This window comes from Psammomys obesus, unplaced genomic scaffold, assembly GCF_907164565.1.
Source record: "Psammomys obesus unplaced genomic scaffold, mPsaObe1.curated_primary_1811, whole genome shotgun sequence".
In the NCBI taxonomy this organism is placed as follows: domain Eukaryota; kingdom Metazoa; phylum Chordata; class Mammalia; order Rodentia; family Muridae; genus Psammomys; species Psammomys obesus.
The window spans coordinates 1,602,608-1,627,033 of record NW_026586662.1 but is presented as its reverse complement, the minus strand read 5'-3'; the positions used below and the strand labels follow the sequence as shown (position 1 = coordinate 1,627,033).

The following is a 24,426-nucleotide window of genomic DNA, read 5'->3' as shown; positions in this document are numbered from 1 at the left end:
TGTAGCAGTCCCTGGGACAGGAGTTGGCAAATCAAACAAAGCATCATATTGGGGCAAGTAGCCAGAGAGGGTGCAAAAGTACCCCTGCTGGAGAGACAGAAGCCACCGGACAGAACTACTGATTGAAGGGATGTGAACAGTGGGGGCTGCCTCTATCTCCTCCTGTTCCTGGGGAAAAGGCGTGACCACAGGGAAACTCTACAGCACTGATGATGGGGGTGGGGGAGCTCCATTAGGATCCACCGTCACTCATCACATGTCTTAGAACTCTGACGTGTTTAGTACTCTTCCTGGTGAGGAGATCCTGCTTACACTGCTTTTAGTTGTGAATTATGGCTACACTTGGTCAAAACCAGTCGGTCACTCCTTACGGGCCACGTGGATGCTGGGGTTTTCAAACAAAGGAATTCTAGATGGGGGGCTTCCTTATGCTCGGGCCACTCACATTAACCCCGAGGACCAAACTTCATCCCCTGGGGTACACTGAAAGCCGCACCTGAGTGTCAAGAGGCCCCTGCCAGACCACTGCTGTGCTGCCCTCAAGCAGAAGCCAAGTGAGGTCAGCATGCTGTGAGCTCCTCAGCTAAGCTGGGGCTCAGCCTTCTGCTGGGGTCTTCCGACTGGCCACGTTCTGAGTCTGATGTTGTCTCCACCCAAAAGAAGACACATGGTTGGCTTTAACGGTGTCTGAGTCTTTGAACTGTTCTTTTAATCAGTCCCTATTACCTTAGCAATAAGCAGTGATACCTGTAAACTGTACCCATCTGTTTCCTAGAAGGGTGTGTGTTTTCAGAAAGAAAAATAATCAGCTTTTCAAAAAGTCCATGACACGTGTCACAACATTTCAATGCAAGAGGAGATATCTATAATGGTTTCTTCTATGGTAATTCACACATTACAAAATCCACTGTCAAATATCACAGTATAGTTTACCACAGATTCCTTCTAAGTAATATGAGCAGTCATTCTATGACAGAATTGGTATACAAAGCATATTACCTTTTTGGCAAATTAAAAACAAACATGATAATTTAGAGTAAGACTGGAAGTTATCAACATGGGTGGCTTAACAGATACAAAACTGTGGGTTTAAGACTAATAAACTTCCATTATTTAATGCCATATCCTTTAATTTCAGGCCTTGAAAGGAAAATTTAAAGGTAGACTTTGCAATTCATGTAGTATCTATTACTTACAAACTATATCCAAACTTAACTTTTACAAAATGCCATTTTAATGGAAACAGTTACCAGCTAGTAGATCTGCCGATGCTGATGAACTAGAAACAGCCTGTGGTGCTGGCTGGGTTTCAGAAGCACTACTTCCAAATGCATCTATCCGTTATCCGTCACGCAGCAAGAAAGTGAGAGGGTCAAACAGTAAGTAACTAAGCATTCCAAGTATGATATACGCAGAGACATGCACAGACATGACATTCTGAATGGTGAGCCTACCTCTTGCATATACATAAAATGACTAGCTGAACTAAACCATGCTCTAATCAGACTGTTTTAATTTATATTCTTGGGCAAGAGTGTTAATATATAGCTCGTGTTTGCTATGGGAGCCTCCCCAAGAGCAGGGTTTGCAGGCGTGTGCCACAATACTCCTCTCAGGAGAGTTCTAGAATGGCTAAGAATTAGCGCCTCATTGTAAGATTAAGAGATAAACTTTTTAAAGGGAACAAATGTTTCAAACTAAACTTCATCATTTATCAAAAACAGGATTGAGATTTTTAAACGTTTTAAACAAAGGTAAAACAGAAGCTCATCTCCCATGTGAGCTTCTAAACATTTAATGTGCCCGATGAACAGCTGCTACAGCAGCAGCTCTTCCTGTACCTACATGTCTGGGTTAAGTCTGGGCACCTTTAGGGGGTCAACAGCTGTGACTTCTGTGTACCCTCATATACCTAGTATATGAGCAGGTACCAGGATGTTCCAGTGACAGTAGATAATAAATATGGATTCAGTTCGCAAAGACGATATTTTAGCCCAAAGACACTCACTTTTATGGGTACTCATGATTCATTTCAGACCTTTCCTGCTAACAAAGAACTTTAGATTTGTCATGCACACAGATAACCAACTGATACAATCAGTATATCTTTCTGTTTTTAAACACTGCATAAAGAGAAGAAAAGAATACATTTAAACCAGAACAACATCTCTTAAGTTCTCCGAAAAGGTTTCTTTAAAAACATCAAATTCAATATACTGTGTATGTTGACATCTGACTGGCTTATTTTTAATTCTGAATTAACGACTTCATATTTATATTGCTTTAAAGAACTTAAGAATGTTCATGTAACCAGCAGGTCAGGATCTTTGAGGAAATAGTAAGGAGAAATTCTGATCAGGTGATTAAAAATTAGGCTAAACAAAAGGCTGAACACAAAGACTTCACATGAAAAATGCTCTGGCTTTTGTTAGGCCATGCACTGAAAGCTGTGATGAACTAACGAGGATGAAGGTGATGATGGTAGAAGAAATAAAAAAGCTATGTACAACTGAAGTTTACATGTAAGGAACGAAAGCAACATGACATTCAAAAGAAGCAGAACAAATTAGAATGAAAGAGGAGCATCCACTCAGAAAAAAAAAAAAAAAAAAAAAAAAAGAGCCCAGATGGCCAAGTGTGGAGGACAGATACGCACCCCCAAAAAGGTCTATCACACCTGAGGACTCCACCTTTGCAGGAGAGGCAGTGGTTGCAGGAGATGGCGCTGCAAATGCGTCCACTGTGGTGAAGAACAGAGGAACACGCCAGTCACTGTCAGCACAGTGAAACCCAGAGCCCCCGGCAATGGCCCCAAGATTTCACAGTTACAGGAAGACGGTGGAAAAAATCTTACCAGTTAAGGAAAGCAAATGAAAACGGACCCTTCAATATTGGAGGATTTTGTGGGAAATGGAATTGCTTCTTTGCCAACCTTAGTTTTGAAATATCAACCCTTACCAGTTGGTAAAGAATGAGATTCTTTTCTTAGGTGAATTCTGAGTCTTAAAGTACATAAGATAAACCTATAAGGTGTTGGATCGTCTTTCCCGGACATGAGCCTCCCACAAGGCCCTCCTGAGACAGCTGTGAAGGCTTGACCTTGGACATGCACTCACCAGATAAGAGGTCAGCAGTGAGAGAACTCTCGGGCACCGGAGAAGCCCCTCGTGGTGGAGAGGAGAAAGCATCTTCCAAAAGTAAAAGAAACCCAAACCAAGCAGAAGTAAGTAGCAGAAAGGTGAAATCAGAGTCACACGTTTACCAAATGCATTATCACAGCAACTATAAAGGGCTTGACCAAGGACAGGGCTTGACCAAGGACACATCCACACAAACAGTTGAAGAAAACGGTTGCTTTGCTTTACCTGTGCCAAACAGGTCTATGCTAGGAGCCGCGTCTGGCTTAGGTGCTGCAGCAACTTCAGGAGCAGAATCAAACAAATCTAAGACCAAGAACACACAGGCCTTCACTCAAGTCTGAAAAATCAAGCCTGTCACAGCATTGCTTGACAGTTCTCTGGACGAGCATTTAGAGGAACTCTGGGTTAAGTAGAAAATGGTTTCTAGAGAACCACTTGACTACAGGTTTCATGCATAGGAGCCTTGTGTGCATTACAGGACGAGGTCCAAGCCACCAGGTGGGAGAAATTCAGTAACAACAATGACAAATTACCACCAAAGATATCTAGAGCGGGAGGAGCGGCGGCGGCGGTGGCGGCAGCAGCGGAGGTGGTGGCAGTGGTGGCAGCTGCGGCAGCGGCGGCGGTGGTGGTGGCAGCAGTGGTTGCCACAGCGGCGGGAGCAGGAGAAGGAGCGGTTGCGGGAACTGGAGGGGCTGTGCTAGCTGTAGGGGTGACTACAGGAGCGCTGCTCTCGGGTGGCTTCATGGCAAAGAGGTCCAGCTCAGGAGCAGCCTCTGCACTACCTTCGGATGGGGCAAAGGGGTCTTTTGGAAAGGAAAGTGGAGACACACACAGCATCAGTGAGGAAAGAGCAAGAGACAGAATCGTAACTACAGGTAAGAAGACACTTCACACACATCACATACTAGCTAGGCCTCCACCGCATGGGTTTAACTACTATCTTAGCTGTAATCTGGATGTTTTTCTAAAGAAAAAAAGAAAGTACAATCGGTACCACAAGTTGAGTCTGAAATATTTCGTGGGATGCTGTGAGATTACCCTACAGTTTTGGTCCAGGGGTCATTATTTTTTGTACCCTTACCCAATCTAATGAATTTGGTGGCTCTGAAAGTTCATTAAAACATGCCAATATATTTGAACTCAATATCATAAAGGAATGCATTAGAGGGGGGAAACATTAAGAGAGCATACTTGCATTGAGAAAAATTGTCAATCTTGAGGAATTGCCAATTTTGATAAGTATGCACATCATTGTCTTAATGTTTTAGGGGTTGGCATTATTTATTCAGTTATGATGAATGACAAGGTTACATTAATAATGAAATAAAATTAGAAAAACATATGGCCACATCTAACTATGCAGGTTTCACATCAGGACAGAAAGACAACATACTGGCTCATGTAAACCCACCATTTCCTGAGCATGCATCAAGAGCTGCAGCGACTGGGGTGGGGGTAGCTGGTGCGGCGGCCCCTTCGGACGCTGCAGGGGCCTCCCCAGGAGAAGCTGCAAAGGCATCTTGGGTGCAGTTTTAAAAATAACAGAAATTAAAGGAATAAAAAGAGAAGAAAATATAGTAAAAGAACTGAGTTTAGTTGTGAAGAAAGCTCCCTTATACAACACGAATGTCTTCATGCACTGTTGGTAATCACAAAACAATTACTCTTTGTGTCCCCCCGTTAGCTAACACATGGAGAGTGGTACGTGGATACCACAGAAGGCCGCCGTGACCCAACAAGATTCTCATTGTATAAGGGCTCTAAAAAGCATGTTTTATGCATCACCAGAAATTAATGGATGCAAATGTCAAAACACAAAATAACTTTACTATGCAATTTAAGACATTAAACTTCATGTCCAGATAATATTCTTCCTTGCTGCGTTTTTCTTATACCTCTGATTGTTGGCTTCCAGAAAATTCCAATGTCTTCTCTGTATGCAAATAATATTACACAGATAATGGCTATGTAAACAAATGTTCCAAATTTAAAATTAGTCTATTACAGTCAAAAAGAAATCATAGTGTTAACATGAGAGGTTTGATAAGTATTCAGAAAAAAAGGCCTTCACTAACCGTGGAAAAAAATCATCAGGTATAAAAGAGTAAAAGAAACAAACAGTTAACCAAATTAGGGCATGATGCTTAATGTCTTTATTTCTACTTACATTTATTGTTTTCAAATATTATTATATTTTCTAGTTATTTGGAAAGTGATCCATTTCCAACAGATGAAAAATATAGTTTCATGTTTTAAGACTACAAGTGCATTATTTATAGAAAGAACCCCATTAACATACAAGTTGTCCCAGCTCATAAAAATCTGTTTTGTGTTTTCTTTTTACAATGTTAGGGGCGGGACCCAGAGCCTTGCACACTATGTTCCCGACCGTAAATATACACTGATGGCTGAGAGATGCAAATCCTTCCCAGCGCGTGCCCACCAGCAAACCATATCCATTATGGAGCTAAAGTCTTCAGAGAATGGGATCAACCTAGTTGTACCTGCCACTTCTCATCCCTGAGTATGGCTTCCTGTACTGTTTACTGTGCGTCCTAGAACACTGGCCCTTAGTCACCAAGAGGAACTGGTCAAACATGTTTGAGAAACATCACACATACTACTGCTGCCTTCTCAGAGATTCATTTAATGCATTAAGCTTGAGGAGGTCCTGTGGTCAAGGTTTTTCAGTTGAACGCAGTAAGGTATAAAAAAATTTAATTAACAGCTTGAGTCCTTGTGTTGTGTGGGATAAAACAAAAATAACATTACAAGAGCCTTATTTGTTTTAAAAGTGTTTTTTTTTTTTTTGTAAGAAAAACAGTATTAGGGCACATTCTAATTTGATCTGATCACTTCTCTTAGCTATCCTGAGGGAATGGCTGATGGGGGGTGGGGAGCCATGTGAATGAAAGGAAGAATGAAAACCATTCCAAGGACAGTGCAGACCTACTTCCCGGACACTAGAGGGTTGTGAGCAGCACGAAAACCCTAGAGTGGACAGGAGGCAGAGGATAGGAAGGTGGAAGTGCTCCCAACATTCTGCCATAGTTCAGGATCTTTCTTCCCATTCCTATATATTCATTACTGAGGTCAGAGGCTTTGGGAATCACAACCCTCCCCCACCCCCCAAAGACACATTTTTGAAAATTATTAAGTTTAACTTCTGTAACTATTTCAGATAGTGCCTTTCATTACCTCCACTCTGTAAGGAGAGAACCAAAGTTCAGTGATTTCGAGTGCTCTACCCACAAAAAATTGATGCAAAGGAATATACAACTTTTAATGTACACATAACTCAAAGCATCTTGTTGCACATGAGAATATGTGTAAATTGTATTTTTCAGTTGAACAACAACAACAAAAAATAACCTGGGTTATTCGATCCAGGGCACGCAGCCAGTAAATGGCCGAGTCAGGATTTGGTCCATTACTATCTGCTGGAGCTTTTCGTGTTCAGTGACAGAACAGTCACAAGCCACAGTCCCTCTGCTGCACCTCTCACAGCTTCTACGATGAAGGCATGAGTACCAAGACCCCAGCAGGAGCTTTCAGGTTAGGCTCTTCGGGTCATCACGCATGCACAAGAGAAACCTACACTAACCGTGACACTGTGGGAGAAGTTTCCTTCTCCCCTGTCAGCCACACATCTCTTCTCAATGCTGCTCTTGTTAGCCAGGGCTAAACATCAGGGACTTAGCTTTTGACTCCCATCAAAATGTTTCTTAAAGAAAAGAGGCCCTGCTGCCGCCCATGTTATAAATGTCTCCCAAACTCTCACCAAAACTTCTCCCAAAGGCATGAATGTGGGAAAGGTTTTGTTTTTTAGAGATGGACCTCCACTTCCACCACTTGGGTGCCAGGAATAATACTCGGGTCATCAGGCTCAGCAGCACATATCTTCACCGTGAGCCATCTCACCAGCCTCCAACTAGGATATTTGAAAAGAGCAATGCTGTCCTTTCTCAGTTATCTGTTCCTTATATAAAATCTTAAAGCACAGCCCATCTTATAATTCTGCTCTGTATGACCACAGGAAGCAGGTTCTATTTCTTAAAAGTTTGCCTAAGAAATAATTTTAAATTTTAGATGTATGAAATGTCACAGTTGTATTTACCTGGAGTTAAACCTCACTACCCCTATTTTTAGAGAAAAATATTGCTATAAGCATTACATACAATGAGAGTATGTTTTACATCTTTGAGATGAAGTCTTGCTATACAGCTCAGGCTGGCCCAGACTTACTGCATAGCTCTGGTTGGCCTCAAATTTGCTATTCTTCCCCATGAGCCTCCTGAGTGTGACCACCACTTGTGACATGGGGGTATATTTTAAAGTTATTTAAAAAAGTGTGGCTGGTACCTTTACTCAAGTTCAAATTCTTACCCATCTTAGAGATCTAAAATATTTTAAGGTGGCCAAAAAAAAAAAAATGGCCACAGAGATTTAAGCTTAGTATTTACTTAAGGCAAAGCTCTAAATGATCTGCTATAAACCTAGAAAGAGCATGAAACAAATTAGGGAGAAAATTACCGAAGCCTATTAAGAGAGGCAGTGGTGTACAAGGACACCCAACTGTGCTGGACAGAGCTTTTCCAGCTGTCTGAGGCCAGGAGACAATTCACAGGACTAAGCAGAGAAATAAAATACACGATGAGACTCACAGAGGGCCTCATCTTCACGCTTGTCCCTGCCAGATGACAGAGGGGACAGTGGTGACAACACAGGACACTTGATGTTTCATTCTGTGACTCTGTAGTGCCCCGTCGTAAGACTTGTATTTAAAGGTAACAATAATGCCACCATGATAGCATTGTTCTGCTTGACAGACACCGATCACAGACAGCACAGTGGCTCAAACAATACTTCAAAGAAACATCATCTGGAGCTTTATTAGCCCAGGAAGTTATGAGGGAAGCAAGGCAAACTTGCTTGACGTTTGAGATATAACCCAGCTCCTTTCATATGGACTGAAAAAAAAAATAAAATAAAATCTCTCACTCACAATGATTACAGAAATGCTTCAGTACAAAACTGCTGTCTGACCCATTCCTATTTTCCACTGACCTTGCTTGAGAAACCATCAGACTCAGTGCCAGCAGTGGCGTTGGAGGGAGGGAAGGGGGAAGGAGTTAATTTTATAAATTTAAGCTAAAACGAACATTAAAAGATTGGGGCAACAGTGACAAAGAACATTCTGCTTTTGAGTGGGCTCCTGCTGGTGAGACCCTGAAGAGTCTCTAATTTTCTCTTCTCTGCTTTTTAAGAAACAAGTTTCTCTTTGTTGGGGTAAACACACAGCAAGGTGACAGACAATTTCTTCTGGTGAAACTGCAGCAGGAATGCTTTGTCTAACTAACGCTACTTGTCTTGGACAACTTCAGCTCTCAGGGTGCTTCACACAGCAGAGTGGTATGTGACTGTGTAAATGTTTGTCCCAGGGGAATGTATTGATTCCTGCCAAAATTCTCCTGGCTTTACCATCACTTGCTTCCTTCAATTTCTTTACAATATTTTCAAAATACTCTGGGAAATATGCTTTATGGTAATGAGGAAACGTGAGACTATAATGAGTCTAACAACCCCTGGATGTGTGTATGTGGTCCAAACCCTTCTCTGAGGTCGCACAGTGGTTCTGCCCAGATGTGCATATGTAGATGAACTGGCTTCTCACGCTCACTGTGTCTGGCCCTATTGTAGGGCCTTTCACTGGTTCAGAACTGGCATCTACATAGAAAGCATATTTCTATACAATCCTTCCCAAAACTGACCTGCACCTGTTTTTAATCAGCATGCCAAATGCTGCTTCAAATGGCCTCTCAAAGTTTCAAGGTCAAGATGACCCTACATTTTACCTGGACACGACACTCAAAGTAGGTATAGTCAACTCATTGTTAAGCCATCCAAATTTTGTATCATATATATATATATATATATATATATGTATGTATGTATGTATGTATGTATGTATGTATATATGTATGTATGAAATTATTTAGGCTAACATTGCTCTCACATGGCCTTCAAATGTTCCCTGGGCTAGTTCTAGTCTGGCCCCAAAGCCACACCTAAATATGTCAGAAGCCTGGGATCAAACGGGCCCTGCAGGGAGGACACGTGTGGGCCAGAGTCTGGCAGCAACTCAGCTCTTGATTTAAGATCCAGTGGGCTCAAAGTGCCACAGCTTCTGCTCTAAAAGCGCCAGAATTACAGGGAGAGAAGCTGATGAGTTTAGCACAGTCAGGCACACATGAGCTAACACTGGAAAAGTACTTACACTCTGCCATGTTGTTAACAAAGTATGAGACAATTCAAATGCCTCAATCTCAGGTGCGTCAACCATCTTCAAAGGAAATGAAGGAGTAGTATGACAGACTAACCTCCAAAGAGATCCACTTCCGTAGTGACAGCCGTCACAGTTGTGGTGCTTGAGGCAGAAGCTGAAGCAGTTTCAGTGGTTGTAGTGGGAGGGGAAGGTTCTGGTGCAAATGGGTCTGAAATCGGTGCTTCAGAGGGAACAGAGGAAAGTGCAGCCAACGAATCTGTATTTCACCAGAGACAGAGCAAAGGGGAGAGAAAGGAGGAAAGGACAAGAGATAGACCAGACTCCTAAAAGCCACAGGAAGACAGCTGCAGACGTCTCTCACAGGTGGAGTTCAAAGACAAAGCTTTACTCACCCTCTCCCAAAAGGTCTACCGATGTCCAGGTGGCGACAGCGTATGAAGAAACAAGAGTTGGAGCTGAAACATCTGACTGTGCCAATGTGCAGGCAGAGCGAGGCCCAGGCCCACCTGAACTTTCTGCACCCTCCCAGACCATTTCTCATTAGAGCACAAATGCATTCGCAACTCTCACCATGGAACTTTGAAGCAGGAAGGAACCCCAGGCAGTCTCCAGACCAAGCTATTCATGTTACAGACGGAAAAATGGAGGGCGAGGGAGACTACTTAGTAACTTAAATAACTCGGAAAAACACAGTCTATATCCAGAAAGAACGTTTCGCCTTCATTATCCTCTGTGTACCTCTTTCACTGGCTGTGACTGATGCCATTAATCTATAATGAGCAGAATTTTGTTGACTGTTCTTTTCATCTTTCCCACTCTCCATCTTTGAGACTGGGCTTGCTACATAGCCCATGTCCCTGCTGCTTTCTTACACAACTCAGAACCGCCTGTCTACAGGTGGCACTGACAACAGCGGCTCTCCCACATCAATCATTAACCAAGAAAGTGTCCTATAGTCTTGTCCAAAGGACAGTCTGATGGAGGCAGTACTTTAATTCAAGTTTGTGTCAAGGTGACAGAACCAACCATCACGGCAGCTCTTTCTCAATAACGAGGTCAATGATTAGTCTTGAAACCATGGCTTGTAAAGGATTAAAACATGGACACAAATTCAAGCAGGAGAATTCCATCCATTTATAAGGGATACGTAGTCAAAGGCCTTTTTTTTTGCATTAAAAAAAAATGGCTAGAAAAATGTTCACTGTAACAAAGAGAAGTTAAATTTTGTAACAAAGAAACTGACATTCTTCAGCGAACTGCAACTGGGTTGTTTCAAGTTACTATGAAGATTAAGTGTGCTTCCCTCACTTAAAAGGCTCACCCATCCCTGGAGCACATCCAACGTCCCACAGGAAAGGTAGAACTAAGAACTTCAAAGCGCCTGCAAACCCTCCAAGCGGCAGGTGTGTAGATGCAGCACACCCCAGATTTTCTTAACAAAGCAGGAAGTAGATCACAAAACCCACCTGTGTTAAAGCTAAATAATCCACGTGGAAAATATTAGTGCATTACCTCATAATGTTATTTTTCAAATGCACGTTGGTTATTAATTTAAATTTTAATGCAGCCCTAGCAACAATCCTGTACTTCTCCAAAAGCAGAAATTTTATGTTAAGTATTTATAAGAAGGAACTATGTGCTTTCTCAGGCCTTAGATACACAGACTCAAAACCACCCATTTACTTGTGCTTCTAAAACACAGATTTATTATAAATAAAGGAAAATATTCTTTCTTTTAGGAAGGCAAAGGTAGGAATTTCAAAACGTCTCTGTGTTTTCTTCTATCAATGGGCTCGTTATCAGTCTGATTAAAAACTAGATTTATATGTAAATTTAAACTAGATTTATTAAAATATGAATTTGCTAAAATTTGGTTGTCTTATACTAATATAAAAATATTATCATTAAGATGTGTCTCCTGAAATGGAGATGTGTCAATAGCTGTTTCCCAACGAAGAATTCATGGACTTCCATCTTTGCATATTGAAATCCTTTCACTAAAGGTCTGATAAGAATGTTCAAATAAGCTACACAGTTCATATTTTACTCTCTAGTTACATAAAATTCAACTACTACAATATTCAAAAGCACATAATATGTGACTTGATGTTAGGAAACAAGACTAGTAAACTGTACGCTTTACTTAGCCAAATGAGGGAGCTGCATCCGCAACTAAACGTCACCCTCAGCTCTAGCAGTTAAAGGCTAAAGCGAGGGCTACTTTCCCCTTTCTTTCCAGAAGTCTCTCACATTTTATGAGTTCTACTATTTTTCTTAGAAATTGAGAATTACTCACCAATAAACCTTCCCCCTCAGCTCATTACTACTCGATGCTTTAGTCCTGTGTGTTTGAGATTCAGATGCTGTCTAACCAAGCAGGCAGGCAGGCCTACTGAAAGGCCTTCCCAGCTTACTACGGTCTTTGCAAAGATTATGAAATGTGCTCCACCTAGTGTTGGAAGGTTAGAAAAATAAATAAATCATCTCAAGGGCAATGGTGACCGTCACCAAATGGTTCCAGCACTAAAAAACATGAACACAATATTGAGATCCTATAGAAACCAGGAAACTAGAAAGAGGCCATTGGGATTACAGTGTGATGTAGGCAATATAAAGTAAAGGGGGAATACTGGAGACGTAAAGCAGGGGAAGGGAAGATGAGAGGACAGGTGGAGGGTTAACCTAAAAAGCCATACGGAAACCTATTATCTTGCAGCCAAATTTAAAATATATGATTCACTTTAAAAAAGGAGTTTTAGGAAAAACAACCTGCATGGCTGACAAAAGCTGCTACTACTAAAAGCTGAGGGCCATTAAACAAAACCCCCAGTGCCAGGGTGGAATGGCCCCTGACAAGTATTAGTCAAGGAGCCCACAGAGGCCCGCCAAGCAATACAGATTGAGGCAATTCCTCTTGGGTGTCCACCAATATTAGACAATATTGAAGACACAATGTACTTTGGTTATATGACAAAAGAAATCACGCTGGAAACGAGCTATAAAATCCCTCCCTGCTGGCTAGATCTCATAGCCCTGGAAGGTGCTATTATCAGCTGCTGAAGGAGAAAAACCACCACTAGACTTACCCACACAGGGTACCAGGAAAGATGCACCCAACTGTGCAATGGCGGTAGTACTGTTACGAGGGTAGCCGACTGCCTCTGACTGCCTCAGGCTTACTCCACAGAAGGGAATCTATGCCTGGTACTGTAAATCTCATCAAAAACACATGCCAGAGAAGAACATGGGCCTTAGAGGGGTACTGAATACTGTTGTGTAGTTCAAGTGCTATAGATTTAGGTTACCTTATAAATATTTATGTTTTTTACCCAAAGACAAACACTATTGCAGCCTTAATGAGAAAATTCTCTCTCTCCAGTAGTGAATGGTGGTCAATGCACAGACTCATGACTATACAAAGTACTGAGAATAAGTAACAGATGAGTACTTAGCGTGTAACATGGTACTTATTCTGTTCCTTTTTTTTTAAGGCTCAGGAAACACTGTGGGAAAGGGGGTGAAAACAATGTAGAAGCTAGAAGATACAGAAAAGGGTTTTGAAATGTAAAAACCTTAGTTATCAGGCAACACCCATTCACAAACTCCACACCACCTGGGAATGCCCATACTGGGTCTGTATTAGAATAAATCCCTTAACAGGGAGGCATTGGAGGAGGGGTGCAGGAAGCCCTACTCCTCAATGCTGAACCATCTGCTTCCTGATAGAGACAGGAGGTGGGGAGTCATTGCTTTTAGTCGTGTACCCTCTGGTGACCTCACCAGACTCCAATGCACCGTTCCAATCCAATACCCACACAGATGGCACCCATTAAACTAAGTGAGTCACAAAGCAAAACCAACGCCATGAATCTGGGAAAAGAACTATTTGTGATGGGGGGGGGTCACTGGCAGGAATGTAGTTAGTGTTTTTGTCAACTTGACACAAACTGGGGCTATCTCGGAAAAGGGAACCTCAACTAAGAAAACGCATCCATCAGACCGGACGACAGACAAACATATGGACATTTTCTATTTCTTTACAAAGGTGATTTTCCATGCCTTTGTGTATACCACACAAATCTTTAACATTTTCTATACAGGTCTTTGTGGTAAAACACTTCTCATTATAATATTTCAGAGTCTGATTAATGATTGATGTAGGAGGGCCCAGCCCACTGTAGGTTTGTCAGCCATGGGCAAGTGGTCCTGGCTGGCTTAAGAAAGCAGGCTGATCAAGCCAGCAAGCAGTGTTCCCCCCCCCCCCCCGGCTTTCTGCTTCCAGGTTCCTGTCTTGAGTTCCTGCCCCAACTGTGAGGCAAGCTGAAGTAAACTCTTTCCTCCCCAAGTTGCTTTTAGGCCTGGTGTTCTAATCACAGCAATAAAAAGCAAACTAAGACATATAAGAAAAAGGTAAGAATGAGGTTGGGGTTGGAATATACTATACATTGTCAGTTTATCAGACTATATAACATACAACGTATTTAGTTGTCAAGAACAGAATTGAAGAAAAAGTATGAATGCATACTGACTTAAATGCATGACAGAATTAAAAATAACACATTAATGTAATAATATCCAAAAGTCTTTTTCATATAACCCAATAAATTTAAACCAAAACTAAATTTTTAATTATAAAATTTTTATTAAAGTTTTTATAAATTTTGTGGCTGAGAAAATCTGACTTGAGGGTATGGATCTTAAAGTTATCAAGAGGAAAACACATTACCTTGTGTGAACGAAAAGAAATCATTAGCAAACAAAGTATTTAAAACATAAAGCTGAGAAAAGTGCTCTGAGGAAGAAAGTTTTTCTGAAGGCTCTTTGGCAACAGTTTCTTCTTTCAATTCAAAGGCAAGAAAGCTAGAATTTAAGGAGCAAACTTATTTAAATATTTTATCACTGTACCTTGAACAACTGGCTCAGTCTAGGAGAACATATAAATGTTTAAAATGTTCACATTTCTAGCTGTGGACTTTAGTTCTGAGCTGCAATTTTTCTGTCATTTGTGTTAACAAAACCTGGGTAGTAAAATGAAGAGATTTCAGAGACCCAAGGATGGGTAGGCTCAGGACGGGATGGGCAACAGCAGCTGTACCGGAGGGGGAGAGCCCTTCCTGCCTCAGTGTTCTGCCTTCTGCCGCCCGATTCCCACAGGAGTCAGTCAACCCTCCACTGGGTTCTCATACAATGGGATTCCCCACTGCAGTCAGCGTGGTTAGGATTTCTTTGCAACAACGCAGCAAATGTGCCGCAGCCCCCACATTCCTAGAGAAAAAGCTCCCCACCAGGATGTACTTCTGACGTTACACTTCTGACTTTAATAGGCTCACCCAGTGACTACTTATCTAGGGCAAAGTAACTTCGTTTGACTTTGTTACTTACTGTTAATTAAGGGCACTGATTCTAAAATGTTATATTAAATTACAGATCTTGTCCCGCAGCAATAGAAATACTTTCTGCCCAAGAGCAAAGGTAACCTAAAGGTCATGAGTTTCACTGCCTCACTGGGTAACAACGGCTTTGTGTGGAGCCTAGCCAACTCAGTCTAACGTTCCTATGCAAATGTTTATCAATATCCAGTTCCTCAAATACCCCAAACCAGTCTCATCATCTGTTTTTCTTTTTTCAATTACTCAGCACTTCACCACGCTGCCTTCACAGTTGTGTCGCATCTTAAACTCTCTGAAATTTTACTGACAGTTTGCTGTTGTACAATGTAGCATTCACAAACAATGCTGTATCTTTGAGAATCATGAAGAAATCACTTTTTACTTTTGTTTGCTTGTTTTGAGAAAGAGTGTCTCTGTGTAGCCTTGGCTGTCTTGTACTCACTTTGTAGACCAGGCTAGCCTCGAACTCACAGAGATCCACCTGCCTCCCTGAGTGCTAGGATTATAAGTGTGTGCTACTGTGGCCGGCTATGAAGAAATTAATTTTACTTTAAGTGTTTTTAATAAAATGTTTATGAAAAACTGTTTGTTTGTTTGTTTTCCTGAGGCCTGTAAATCTACTGGAACTGAAATGCCTAGCTGTTTCCTCTCAGCCTATCGGTATAGAATTAACCTTTTCTGATAGAAACAAGAGTACTTGGTAGATTTGGATTCCATGAAGTCAGATCCAATGTCAACAACTCCACCAACCGAAGCCTTATACTTGACTAAACCGAATTGTTAATGCTCCTTGGAGTAACCTCGTAAATTCATGGAAGTGACTTACCTCCTAAGGTATCCATTTCTAGAAAATAATTACTAAAAACAAGATTTTAGAAACACATAAAAATATTTCTTTTGTTTCAACTTTAGATAGTATATGCATTTTAAACTGCATTACGTAGAATTTCTGTGTCTTTCACACAGGAAGTGTATTTGATCAGCTGAGGCCACCTGGAGCAACTCCCCCACCGTATTTCTAATGCCATTGTGGCCAGCCAAAATGCACATGTGATGATTACAGCTTACGTTAAAACAAGCACACAGAACGCACCACGAGCCACAGTCCTGCTTGCCTCACTCACCTCCCCACGCAGTGGCTCCGCCAGTCGCTGCCGCTGGGACAGGTGCCGCTGCCCCAGCTGCCGCGGCTCCAGAGAAGTCTGGCTGAAGATCAAGGAGGTCGCTTGATGGCTTAGCAGTGCTAGAAGGAAAGTCTCACAGTCAGACTCTGAGATATTATAACGCGAAGCGTTTTACAGCAAAGACCTGTGCAGGAAATATCCGACACTGGTGTGCTATTACACAGAGGTTTGGAAAACCACTTTTGTAAGGAGTCGATGACTGGGCTTTGAGGGGCAGGTGGGCTCCATCACTCCTCAACTCTACCATTACAGCCAGAGTAAGACTATGAGAATACAGAAGAAAGAAACAAATCACCACGCTCAATCTCAACAAAACTTTATTTACAAAAATAGGTGGTAAACTGTGTAAAACCCTATAGGGCTCTAAGTACCATAACCTTGGGGTTATCTTTTTTTTTTTTCTAGTTTTTTTTTAAATGTAGAAAAAGCTATCTTAAGAATCCATAAACCAAGTAATATTAAAATAAATAAGTTAAGATCTTTCCCCCCCTTAAACTAGATGATAATACATCAGGTTTTCCTTTTGATGGGCTCACCTTAGTTTGAGTATGCATCTCAAAATTTATTTATCTGTGCAATTCCCAAACAGAAGCCTAGGTTTTACCGTTCAAAGAACACCAAGTGTCCTGGAATCTTATTCAAAGGGCAAACGTTCAGGCTTAGCCCACGGTTACTTTATCAGAATCTCTAAGAGCTCTCCAATGACTCCCAACTATATTTAGATCTGAGAAGCACAGACTACAAGCTCTCTGGCCTCAGAGGCCCAGGCTCCCCATTTCAAAAACAGCGGCTTTCTCTTTATCCTTTTATACAGTAGATGAAGAGAGGAGTCTGCTGCTTTCTAACACCTGAAGATACTGCGTGCTTCAGGATAGAGTCACAACAAGATTAAATAACAGAAAAGGGAAATGTACTTATTATTATAAGCTTTACTGGGGGCATGTGTGGGGTCCAGGGCTTGACCTTAGCACCACACAATAAAAAAACAAATAAGAAAGAGCATGATCAACTTTTTCATAAGAAACAGTTTATTTTGGTGTGCTAACAGAAAGCACTTGGTTTTACCAAGCATATAAGAAGCAGAAGCAAGCAAGTGAAGCACATGGTAAACATGGAAGCAATATGTGTATTCATAACTGCCAAAAAACTGATGCCTCTAAAAAAAAACGTGGAAGCCTTTGGGTAGACTGCAGTCATAGACACTCTAAAACGCAGCTTTAATGCCTTCAGAGTGAAAGAAAGAGCAGACCCAAAAATATTATTTGTGGAAGCCCTCACTGGCTGGTGACTCATTTTAGGTAGTTCTGAGACCTTGGTCATTCCTGTTTCCTGCGTTACAGGACAGGCAGGTGTATCAAAGGTGATTAGGAACACTCCACTGGTCTCTTCCCACCAACTGAATAGTGTTCCTTCCATGACCAACCAATCAGCTTGTAACTGTGAGGTTAAAACTCAACTGACAGGGTTGGCCCCTAACTTGTTATGTCATCTTTGAGCTTTGAACTCACCATCTGCTGGCCTCACTTTTCTGAGTGCTGGACCACAGGCTTGTACCACCACACTCTTAATGGTTTTCAAGCACTCTGAAACACCTTCTAAGTTTCTCACAGGTAGAATTGATTTTTAAAAAAACTCTGCATATCATCCAACCTCAGAAGGACCCGCAGTAGGTGAGCCTTTCTTCCAGATGTTTCCCTAAATTTCCGAGTGACAGCATAGGTCTCCCTAAGAATTTAAGTCACCATCAGAGCTCAAAAGACCTTACTTTACACTGCAAAAAATAGCTCTGAGTCACACAGTTTGAAGACTAGACTTCATCTGGTTAAACTGTTTGGCATCAGTACCACAGACACCTGACAGGCTAGGGTCAGATGGAAGGGGAAGAGGGACCTCCCCTATCAGTAGACTGGGGGAAGGGCATGGGAAGGGAAAAAGGAGGGAGGGAAGGATTGGGAAGGGACGGGGGAGAGGGCCGCAGCTGGGATACAAAGTGAATAAATTGTAGTAAATAAAAATAAATAAATAAAAATACAACCAAAACTGAATCAAAATATTCATGGTTAGTTGGTGACATGCTCATTGACTCACCTGACTGGGACAGCCGCAGATGCTGTTGCAAATAAGTCAACCGGTGGGGATGTGTCGATAGTTTTAGCTGGTGTAGAATTAGGAGATGTAACAGTTGTGACTGGAGAAGACTGAAAGTGAAGATGACAACACAGTCATCAACACAGGCACATCAAATACACTGCGTAGTGGAGCTATGGCCTACAGACCCATGCCCTTCTAAGCATCTGTCTAAGGCTACAACTCCTCACAGGAGAAAAAGCTCCAATTGAAACTAAGAACTATAATCATCTATGGTCCAAATGCACTTCGAGATTGAACAGCTAAATATAAATTACATGAAATTTTCCTAAAATATGTGATCTAACATTACAGTGACTCCTAGTTGTACATTTAAAAATCAAGCTTAACATATTTCCTAAACTTAAAATGATTAGGACTCTAGCTGTCACAAAGGATCAATGGTAAAAACTGCTATATAACCAGTATACTTTTTCCTTCTCATCCTAATATACTTCATATCTTCTCAGACAACTTCAACACCTGGACATTTAAGTTAAATACTTCACGTTTGGTGGAGGATAATTCACAAGTAATATTCAAGTCTGAGGGGCTGGAGAGATGGCTCAGAGGTTAAGAACACTGGCTGTTCTTCCAAAGGTCCTGAGTTCAATTTCCAGCAACCACACGGTGGCTCCCAACCATGTATAATGAGATCTGGTGCCCTCTACTGGCGCACGGGCACACATGCAGGTATGATGCTGTATAAATAAGAAGTAAATCTTTTTTAAAAAATTCAAGTCTATAATCTGAGGATATCTCATCATACTGTGAAATAAAATTTTTAAAAAAGAAATAAAATATTAACCTTTGGGCTGAGAAGATGGTTCAGTTGGTAAAGTGCTTTCTAAGAGAACACAGGAGCCTGAGTTCTATCCACAACCACCTATATACAAACCCAAGCGCCACAGTATATGTGTGCAGCATCAACACTGTGTGGGGAAGAAGCAGAGATGTGTGGAATACACACACATACAGACACACACAAACACACAAATCTTGTTTCCTATAATTTTTAAAGAGTTATTAATAGTTAATATATTAGAGAATTAAAGAGTTTGTATTGCTATTCTAATTCTACTTTCTCTGGCATATTTAAATTTATAGTAAACAAAATGCATGAAGATCAGGAGCAAGCAAAGGCTATCTACCACCTGACTTCAACTACAACAGCTTTAAAAAGTCACAAGAATCAATGGGGGTGGATGAGAAAGTTATGGGAAACCCTGCCATTTCAAGAGTGTCCAGGACTTACTCATGCCACAACATAACTAATCATGAAATCAAAGTTCAGTAGACACGTAGCTGCCAAGTGTTGAGGACCATGAAGAAATAAACGCAGGAGCCACAGAGGAAAATCACAGCTAAATTCTCCCTCTGCTACAAAAAGATCAAGGCTTCCCAACAGAGCACCAAAGTTCACCAAGGGATTCGGAAAACACTAGCTATACAGCTAAAGGTATGTTATGTACATTGGACATCGACTGCTCTAAGAAAAAGATTTCAATTTTTAATTAACACATGTAAATAAACAGAAAAAGTGATGGCATGGAAAGTGGCAGGGAGAATGTAAGGACTATGTATACTACTAATGTGAATGCAGAAACGAAGGTGGCAGAGGCCTGTAACAAATGCCTTGTAACAAGAGCCTTTGATGTAATGTGAGAACCAATGAACTGATTAATATACAAGACAAAACATCAGAACATTTTTATTTGGCTAGAATGTCAAGAAACTGTCCCTAAAGGAAGTCCCGATTCGGCCACACTAAGGGTCATAAACTGAACATTGTCACATAAGCAACATGGTTTTAACAGTTTGCTTCTGTATCAGAAAAACCGAAAAGATTTATTTCTTAATTTTTTTTTTTTTAGGCCCTGTGGGGATTTAAACAGCCAGCTAGGCACAGGCAGTCACATGCTATTTGGGAGTCACTGGCACAGTCATACTGACATCCCCGAGTGTCAGTAATGGCAGCAATTACATAATGGAGATCCATCAAAGAGAAAGCACATCTACCACACCTCTGCCTGCGAAACGCAATGGCGGATGTGCATGGCAGGCCCATGAGAGCACATGCTCTTGTCAGGGAAGACCTTAATCCTGTCTTTCCATCGGCTTAGAAAGAGGGATTGATGAAGAAATTACTAAGAGTACTTCAGCAGGCACGCTTGGGGCAATGACACCTAAGAATGTTATTTTAACATCACTAAAATACACATAACACCTTGTACATGACCTATGTATAGATTCGCAACACGTGAGCAGCATTTTTAATTAGCAAAACACTATGCAGATACGTATGTTTTTAGCTGTCACATATGTACAGGAAAACCTCACCTATTTAAGAATTCAGGTTCTAAGAGAAAGCTAAATCGCCTAAAAATATAACAATCTTTTCTCAAAAAAAATGTAGATCAAGTGGTCAATCTGTTTTACTCCTAGACACACACCCAAAATAAATTGAAGGTGGAGCCTCAAACAGGTATTTCTTTTTTACACATATTTTAAAGACTTATTTGTTTTTATTTAGTTGTAAGTTTATACTCCCGACTTGTCTGCGAGTGCCATGTGCACACAGCACCTACAGAGGCAGAGGAGGGTGTCAGATTCCCTTGCAAGTGGAATTACCAGGGGTTGTGAGCCACTTGTGGTTGCTGGGAACTGAATCTGGGTCCTCCACAAGAACAGTGCCTGCTCTTAACCACTGAGCCGTTTCTCCAGTCCCTCTAACAGACATTTCACATTATACTTTATGTCAGTACTGTTTGGTATATTGAAAATCTGAAAGTCTTTCAAATACCCATTGGAGGATAAAAATGAACAAACTGGTGTGTGTGTGTGTGTAAAAGAAAATTATTATTCAACCTTAAAAAGAAAATTTTGACCAATAAGGCTAGGCTGAGCCCTGAAGACACATTAAGTGAAATAAATGAATTATAAAAGGACAGACTGTCTAGATGCACTCAGACGAGGTATCAAATTTATAGATGTGGAAAGAACAGTGGCTTCTAGAAACTGAAGTCAAGAGGCATTACTATTTCATGACTCTGGACTTCCACTTTTGGAAGATTAGAAAGGTCCCCAGCCTGTGTGGTATGACTGCTACATTTCAGTGTGAATACACTTGGTGCTACGAGCTTTATGCTAAACAACAAAACATGTGAAATGAAAACAACCCAAGAAACAAACCAACTTACTTTACTTAATGGAGAGGGAGCACCAGATCTGAAAGGAAAACAAGAGAATGAACTGCACGCACCCGAGTACATGTCCATCAAATTAGAATATTTTCATGGAGTTCTTTACAGCAACAGAGAAACTTAGAACACTTGTCTTTTACTCAACTATGTCCACTTCCCAATATTTCCGCTGACCTAATATCTACTAACGCATGGTCTTAAACTCAAAATTATTTTCTCTCAAGTCATTATTATTGCTAATGTCCACCAAAATGCCTGGTTCAAATTTTAATTTCTAAACGTTACCCAAGGTTTGTGAAAAAGCACACTATACAAACTTTCAAAAACCAATACCTGTTTATTATTTTTAGAAGCCCCGGGAAGCTCAAAAAGTCATGTATTGCAATTCATTTAAATTTCAACTCTTAGGTATAAAAGGAGGAGCCCTAGAGAAAATCTGACAAGATCCCTGTGAGCCATGTGAGTGAGCCAGATTCAACATGCGCAACCACACTCCTGCTGCTTGTATGTGTTATTTTTTACGCCTCTGATGAAAACTCTTCAGGAAAACTGTTCTCATACAATTGCCCTAACTAGTAGGAGTTTGAAAAAGAAGAGCAACTTTGTTGCTCATTCCTGAGGGACTGTTAAGGAAGTAAACAGTTTTTAAAGTTAGCACCAACTCTAGCACACATTGAGGACAGCCACACTCCTGAAACATCTGCCTGAATAGCTCACACTTCCCTCATCAGGGTGGCATAAAATGAATAATAAGACAAAATGAAGGCAAACGTTACTTCAATAAGACACTGCAGTCAGGGTCAGCTGTAAGGACAGCTTCCACCCAGCTCCAGGGTGAATACTAAAGTTAGTAACTGGGATTTTATCCAATGCTATCCAAATTCCATCTATTTCCATGCCTGCTGCTACTACCTTATGCATGCCTGTAAGTCCCCTTTTCAAAGGTTCTATTAAAGTGAAGCGATTTGGTGTTTTAGCATCTGCAGAACGGGATTTAGGAATCCCTAAGAATCTAGCATACCATAAGGGTGAAATCTCATGAATCTCTTTTTCCACTTACATAATTTCCTTCATACTTGTGGAAAGGGAAGAAAATTAAATATATTATGTGAAAAATAAATAAAGAGAAAAATTAAAACCTAAAAATAATGTTTACTTGGCAAAAACAAAGAAACCACAAACACCCTTTGATACGGTTACTTTCTGAAAACGAGTTACTTTTTCTCTCAGTCAAGTTTCAGAACCATTTCTTTATATTATTGACATGACAAGGCAAACTATTACAAGAGAGAGAGAGGAGAGGGGGAAATAAGCAAGAACTCCTGAAATATTTGCTAGCCTATACACAGATACTGTTAGCAGCTTCCTACCTCACAGCAAGCGCAGCTGAGAGAATGCTGCCCTCTGCTGTTAAATGACTCAACCTCAGGCTATGTGAATGAAAACCATAATCACAAGCATCCTTTACTAAACCCCACAGGACACTCTTACTAGTAATGTTTGTAGCTGCCCCATAGATTAACCAGACAAGCGAGAGTGGCTTGTCACTCCTGAGCTGTCAGGACGCCTGCTGTATTACACTCCCACTGTCTCTCATTACCTTCTTCATTGCTGGGTGCTGCGTTCTTCAAGGTGAAAGAACAAATCCTACTATTTCATTACCCGAGAACTTTATATAAAATCTGGCATATTGGGGACTTTATTTAAAATTTTAAGTAGGGATGTATTTATGTATTCATTTTATTGGTTCATCAATGAACCAACTGTCTTAAATTGTCCTGGGCCTGACGAGATAGCTCAGTGGATTAAAGGTGCTTCCTGACGATGGCCCCCAGTCTGATCTCCTGGACCCATGTGGCAGATGGAGAGAAGAAATTCTTGTAAGCAGTCAGTCCTCTTACCCTGTCCCATACACACAAATAAATCAGTAACATGTAATAAAACTATCTGATGTGGAGCTAAGCTGTCAAAAGGGGTGGCCACTGTTCCCACTTCCTCTGTCCGGCCTTTGCCATGACATATTCACAGGTGTTTCTATGGGGCAATTAATCACTGCTTAAACCCTGCTCCAAGCCTGTTTGCTACCCAGAGCTTATCCCTGGTCCACATTCAGCTCTGCCCTAAAGAAAACACATGTGGCTGGCACATTTGTTCCTCTCCCACAGTTCATACATTGCTGCTCCTTGCATAATTCTTGCTTGATATCCCATCCTACATGTTTGCCTCTGGCACTTAAGAGAGAAAATGTTACAACTTTTTACATGTAGACAACAGCATTTCTTGCCAACCAATACTCATTTTTATAATTTCATATATGGAGTCCTGGCTGGATTTTTGTCGACTTGACACAAGATACAATGATCTTGGAAGAGGGAGCTCAACTGTGAAAACAGCTCCACCCAGGTCTATAGGGCATTTTTGTAATCTACAGTTGGTGTAGGAGGGCCCAGACTATTGTGGGTGGTCCTGGATGGAATAATGAAGCAGGCCGAGCCGGTCAGCTGTGTCCTTCCAAGTTCACTGCTTCCATTCCTGCCTCCAGGTCCCTGCCTGCTTGACTTCTTCCCTCACTGACTGACTGTGAGGTGTAAAGTGACATAAACCCTTTCCTTCCTAAGTTGCTTTGGTTATGGTAGTTACCACAGCAATGGAAACTTAGCCAGGCCTTATAGACATCCGTAACATAATGGATCAAGCTGGGGAAGCTAAGGCAATACTGATAATCTGAAATGAGAATGAATATTGCTTATATTGTAATCTAAGCAATGTTCCAAAACGTCACAAACAGGCCTACTGGCTTTTTCTATGAACATAGCAAATGCTAATGTCTCTTTTCAAGACAGAAATAACAAGCTGTCAAAAGAGGAAATCGTTATTTACAAATTTACAAGACCCACAACAATAATTGCTATGTAATAGAAATGCTATCCAGAAAAACACAGAGACGTATAAGACTATCAATATCTTACAAACAATTTTAATTGCAAAAGACACCCAGGGTTTCCTAAATGCACAGCTCAACATTTATTATGCCACATGAGAAATAAAATTAATTTCACTCTTTTGTGCTATGGAATCATAAAAGGAAGAATA

The 24,426-nt window shown here is 41.0% G+C and overlaps 1 protein-coding gene across 13 annotated transcripts in view; it reads right to left on the bottom strand.

Annotated features, from left to right (window-relative positions):
* Snap91 (synaptosome associated protein 91) overlaps positions 1–24,426 on the bottom strand; it is a 113,679-nt gene that overhangs the window by 23,125 nt on the left and 66,128 nt on the right. For 7 of the 13 annotated variants that reach the window (XM_055602523.1, XM_055602522.1, XM_055602527.1 and 4 more), the window contains exons 11-21: positions 21,331–21,358; positions 18,092–18,201; positions 15,944–16,062; positions 9,822–9,836; positions 9,524–9,685; positions 4,555–4,662; positions 3,674–3,946; positions 3,366–3,443; positions 3,117–3,188; positions 2,657–2,740; positions 1,251–1,334 (exon numbers count right to left, since the gene is read on the bottom strand). In XM_055602523.1, the coding sequence (XP_055458498.1) occupies positions 1,251–1,334; positions 2,657–2,740; positions 3,117–3,188; positions 3,366–3,443; positions 3,674–3,946; positions 4,555–4,662; positions 9,524–9,685; positions 9,822–9,836; positions 15,944–16,062; positions 18,092–18,201; positions 21,331–21,358 (1,133 nt within the window). The remainder of the gene's footprint in view (positions 1–1,250; positions 1,335–2,656; positions 2,741–3,116; positions 3,189–3,365; positions 3,444–3,673; positions 3,947–4,554; positions 4,663–9,523; positions 9,686–9,821; positions 9,837–15,943; positions 16,063–18,091; positions 18,202–21,330; positions 21,359–24,426) is intronic. The other 6 variants (XM_055602524.1, XM_055602535.1, XM_055602526.1 and 3 more) reach the window with 5 other exon arrangements.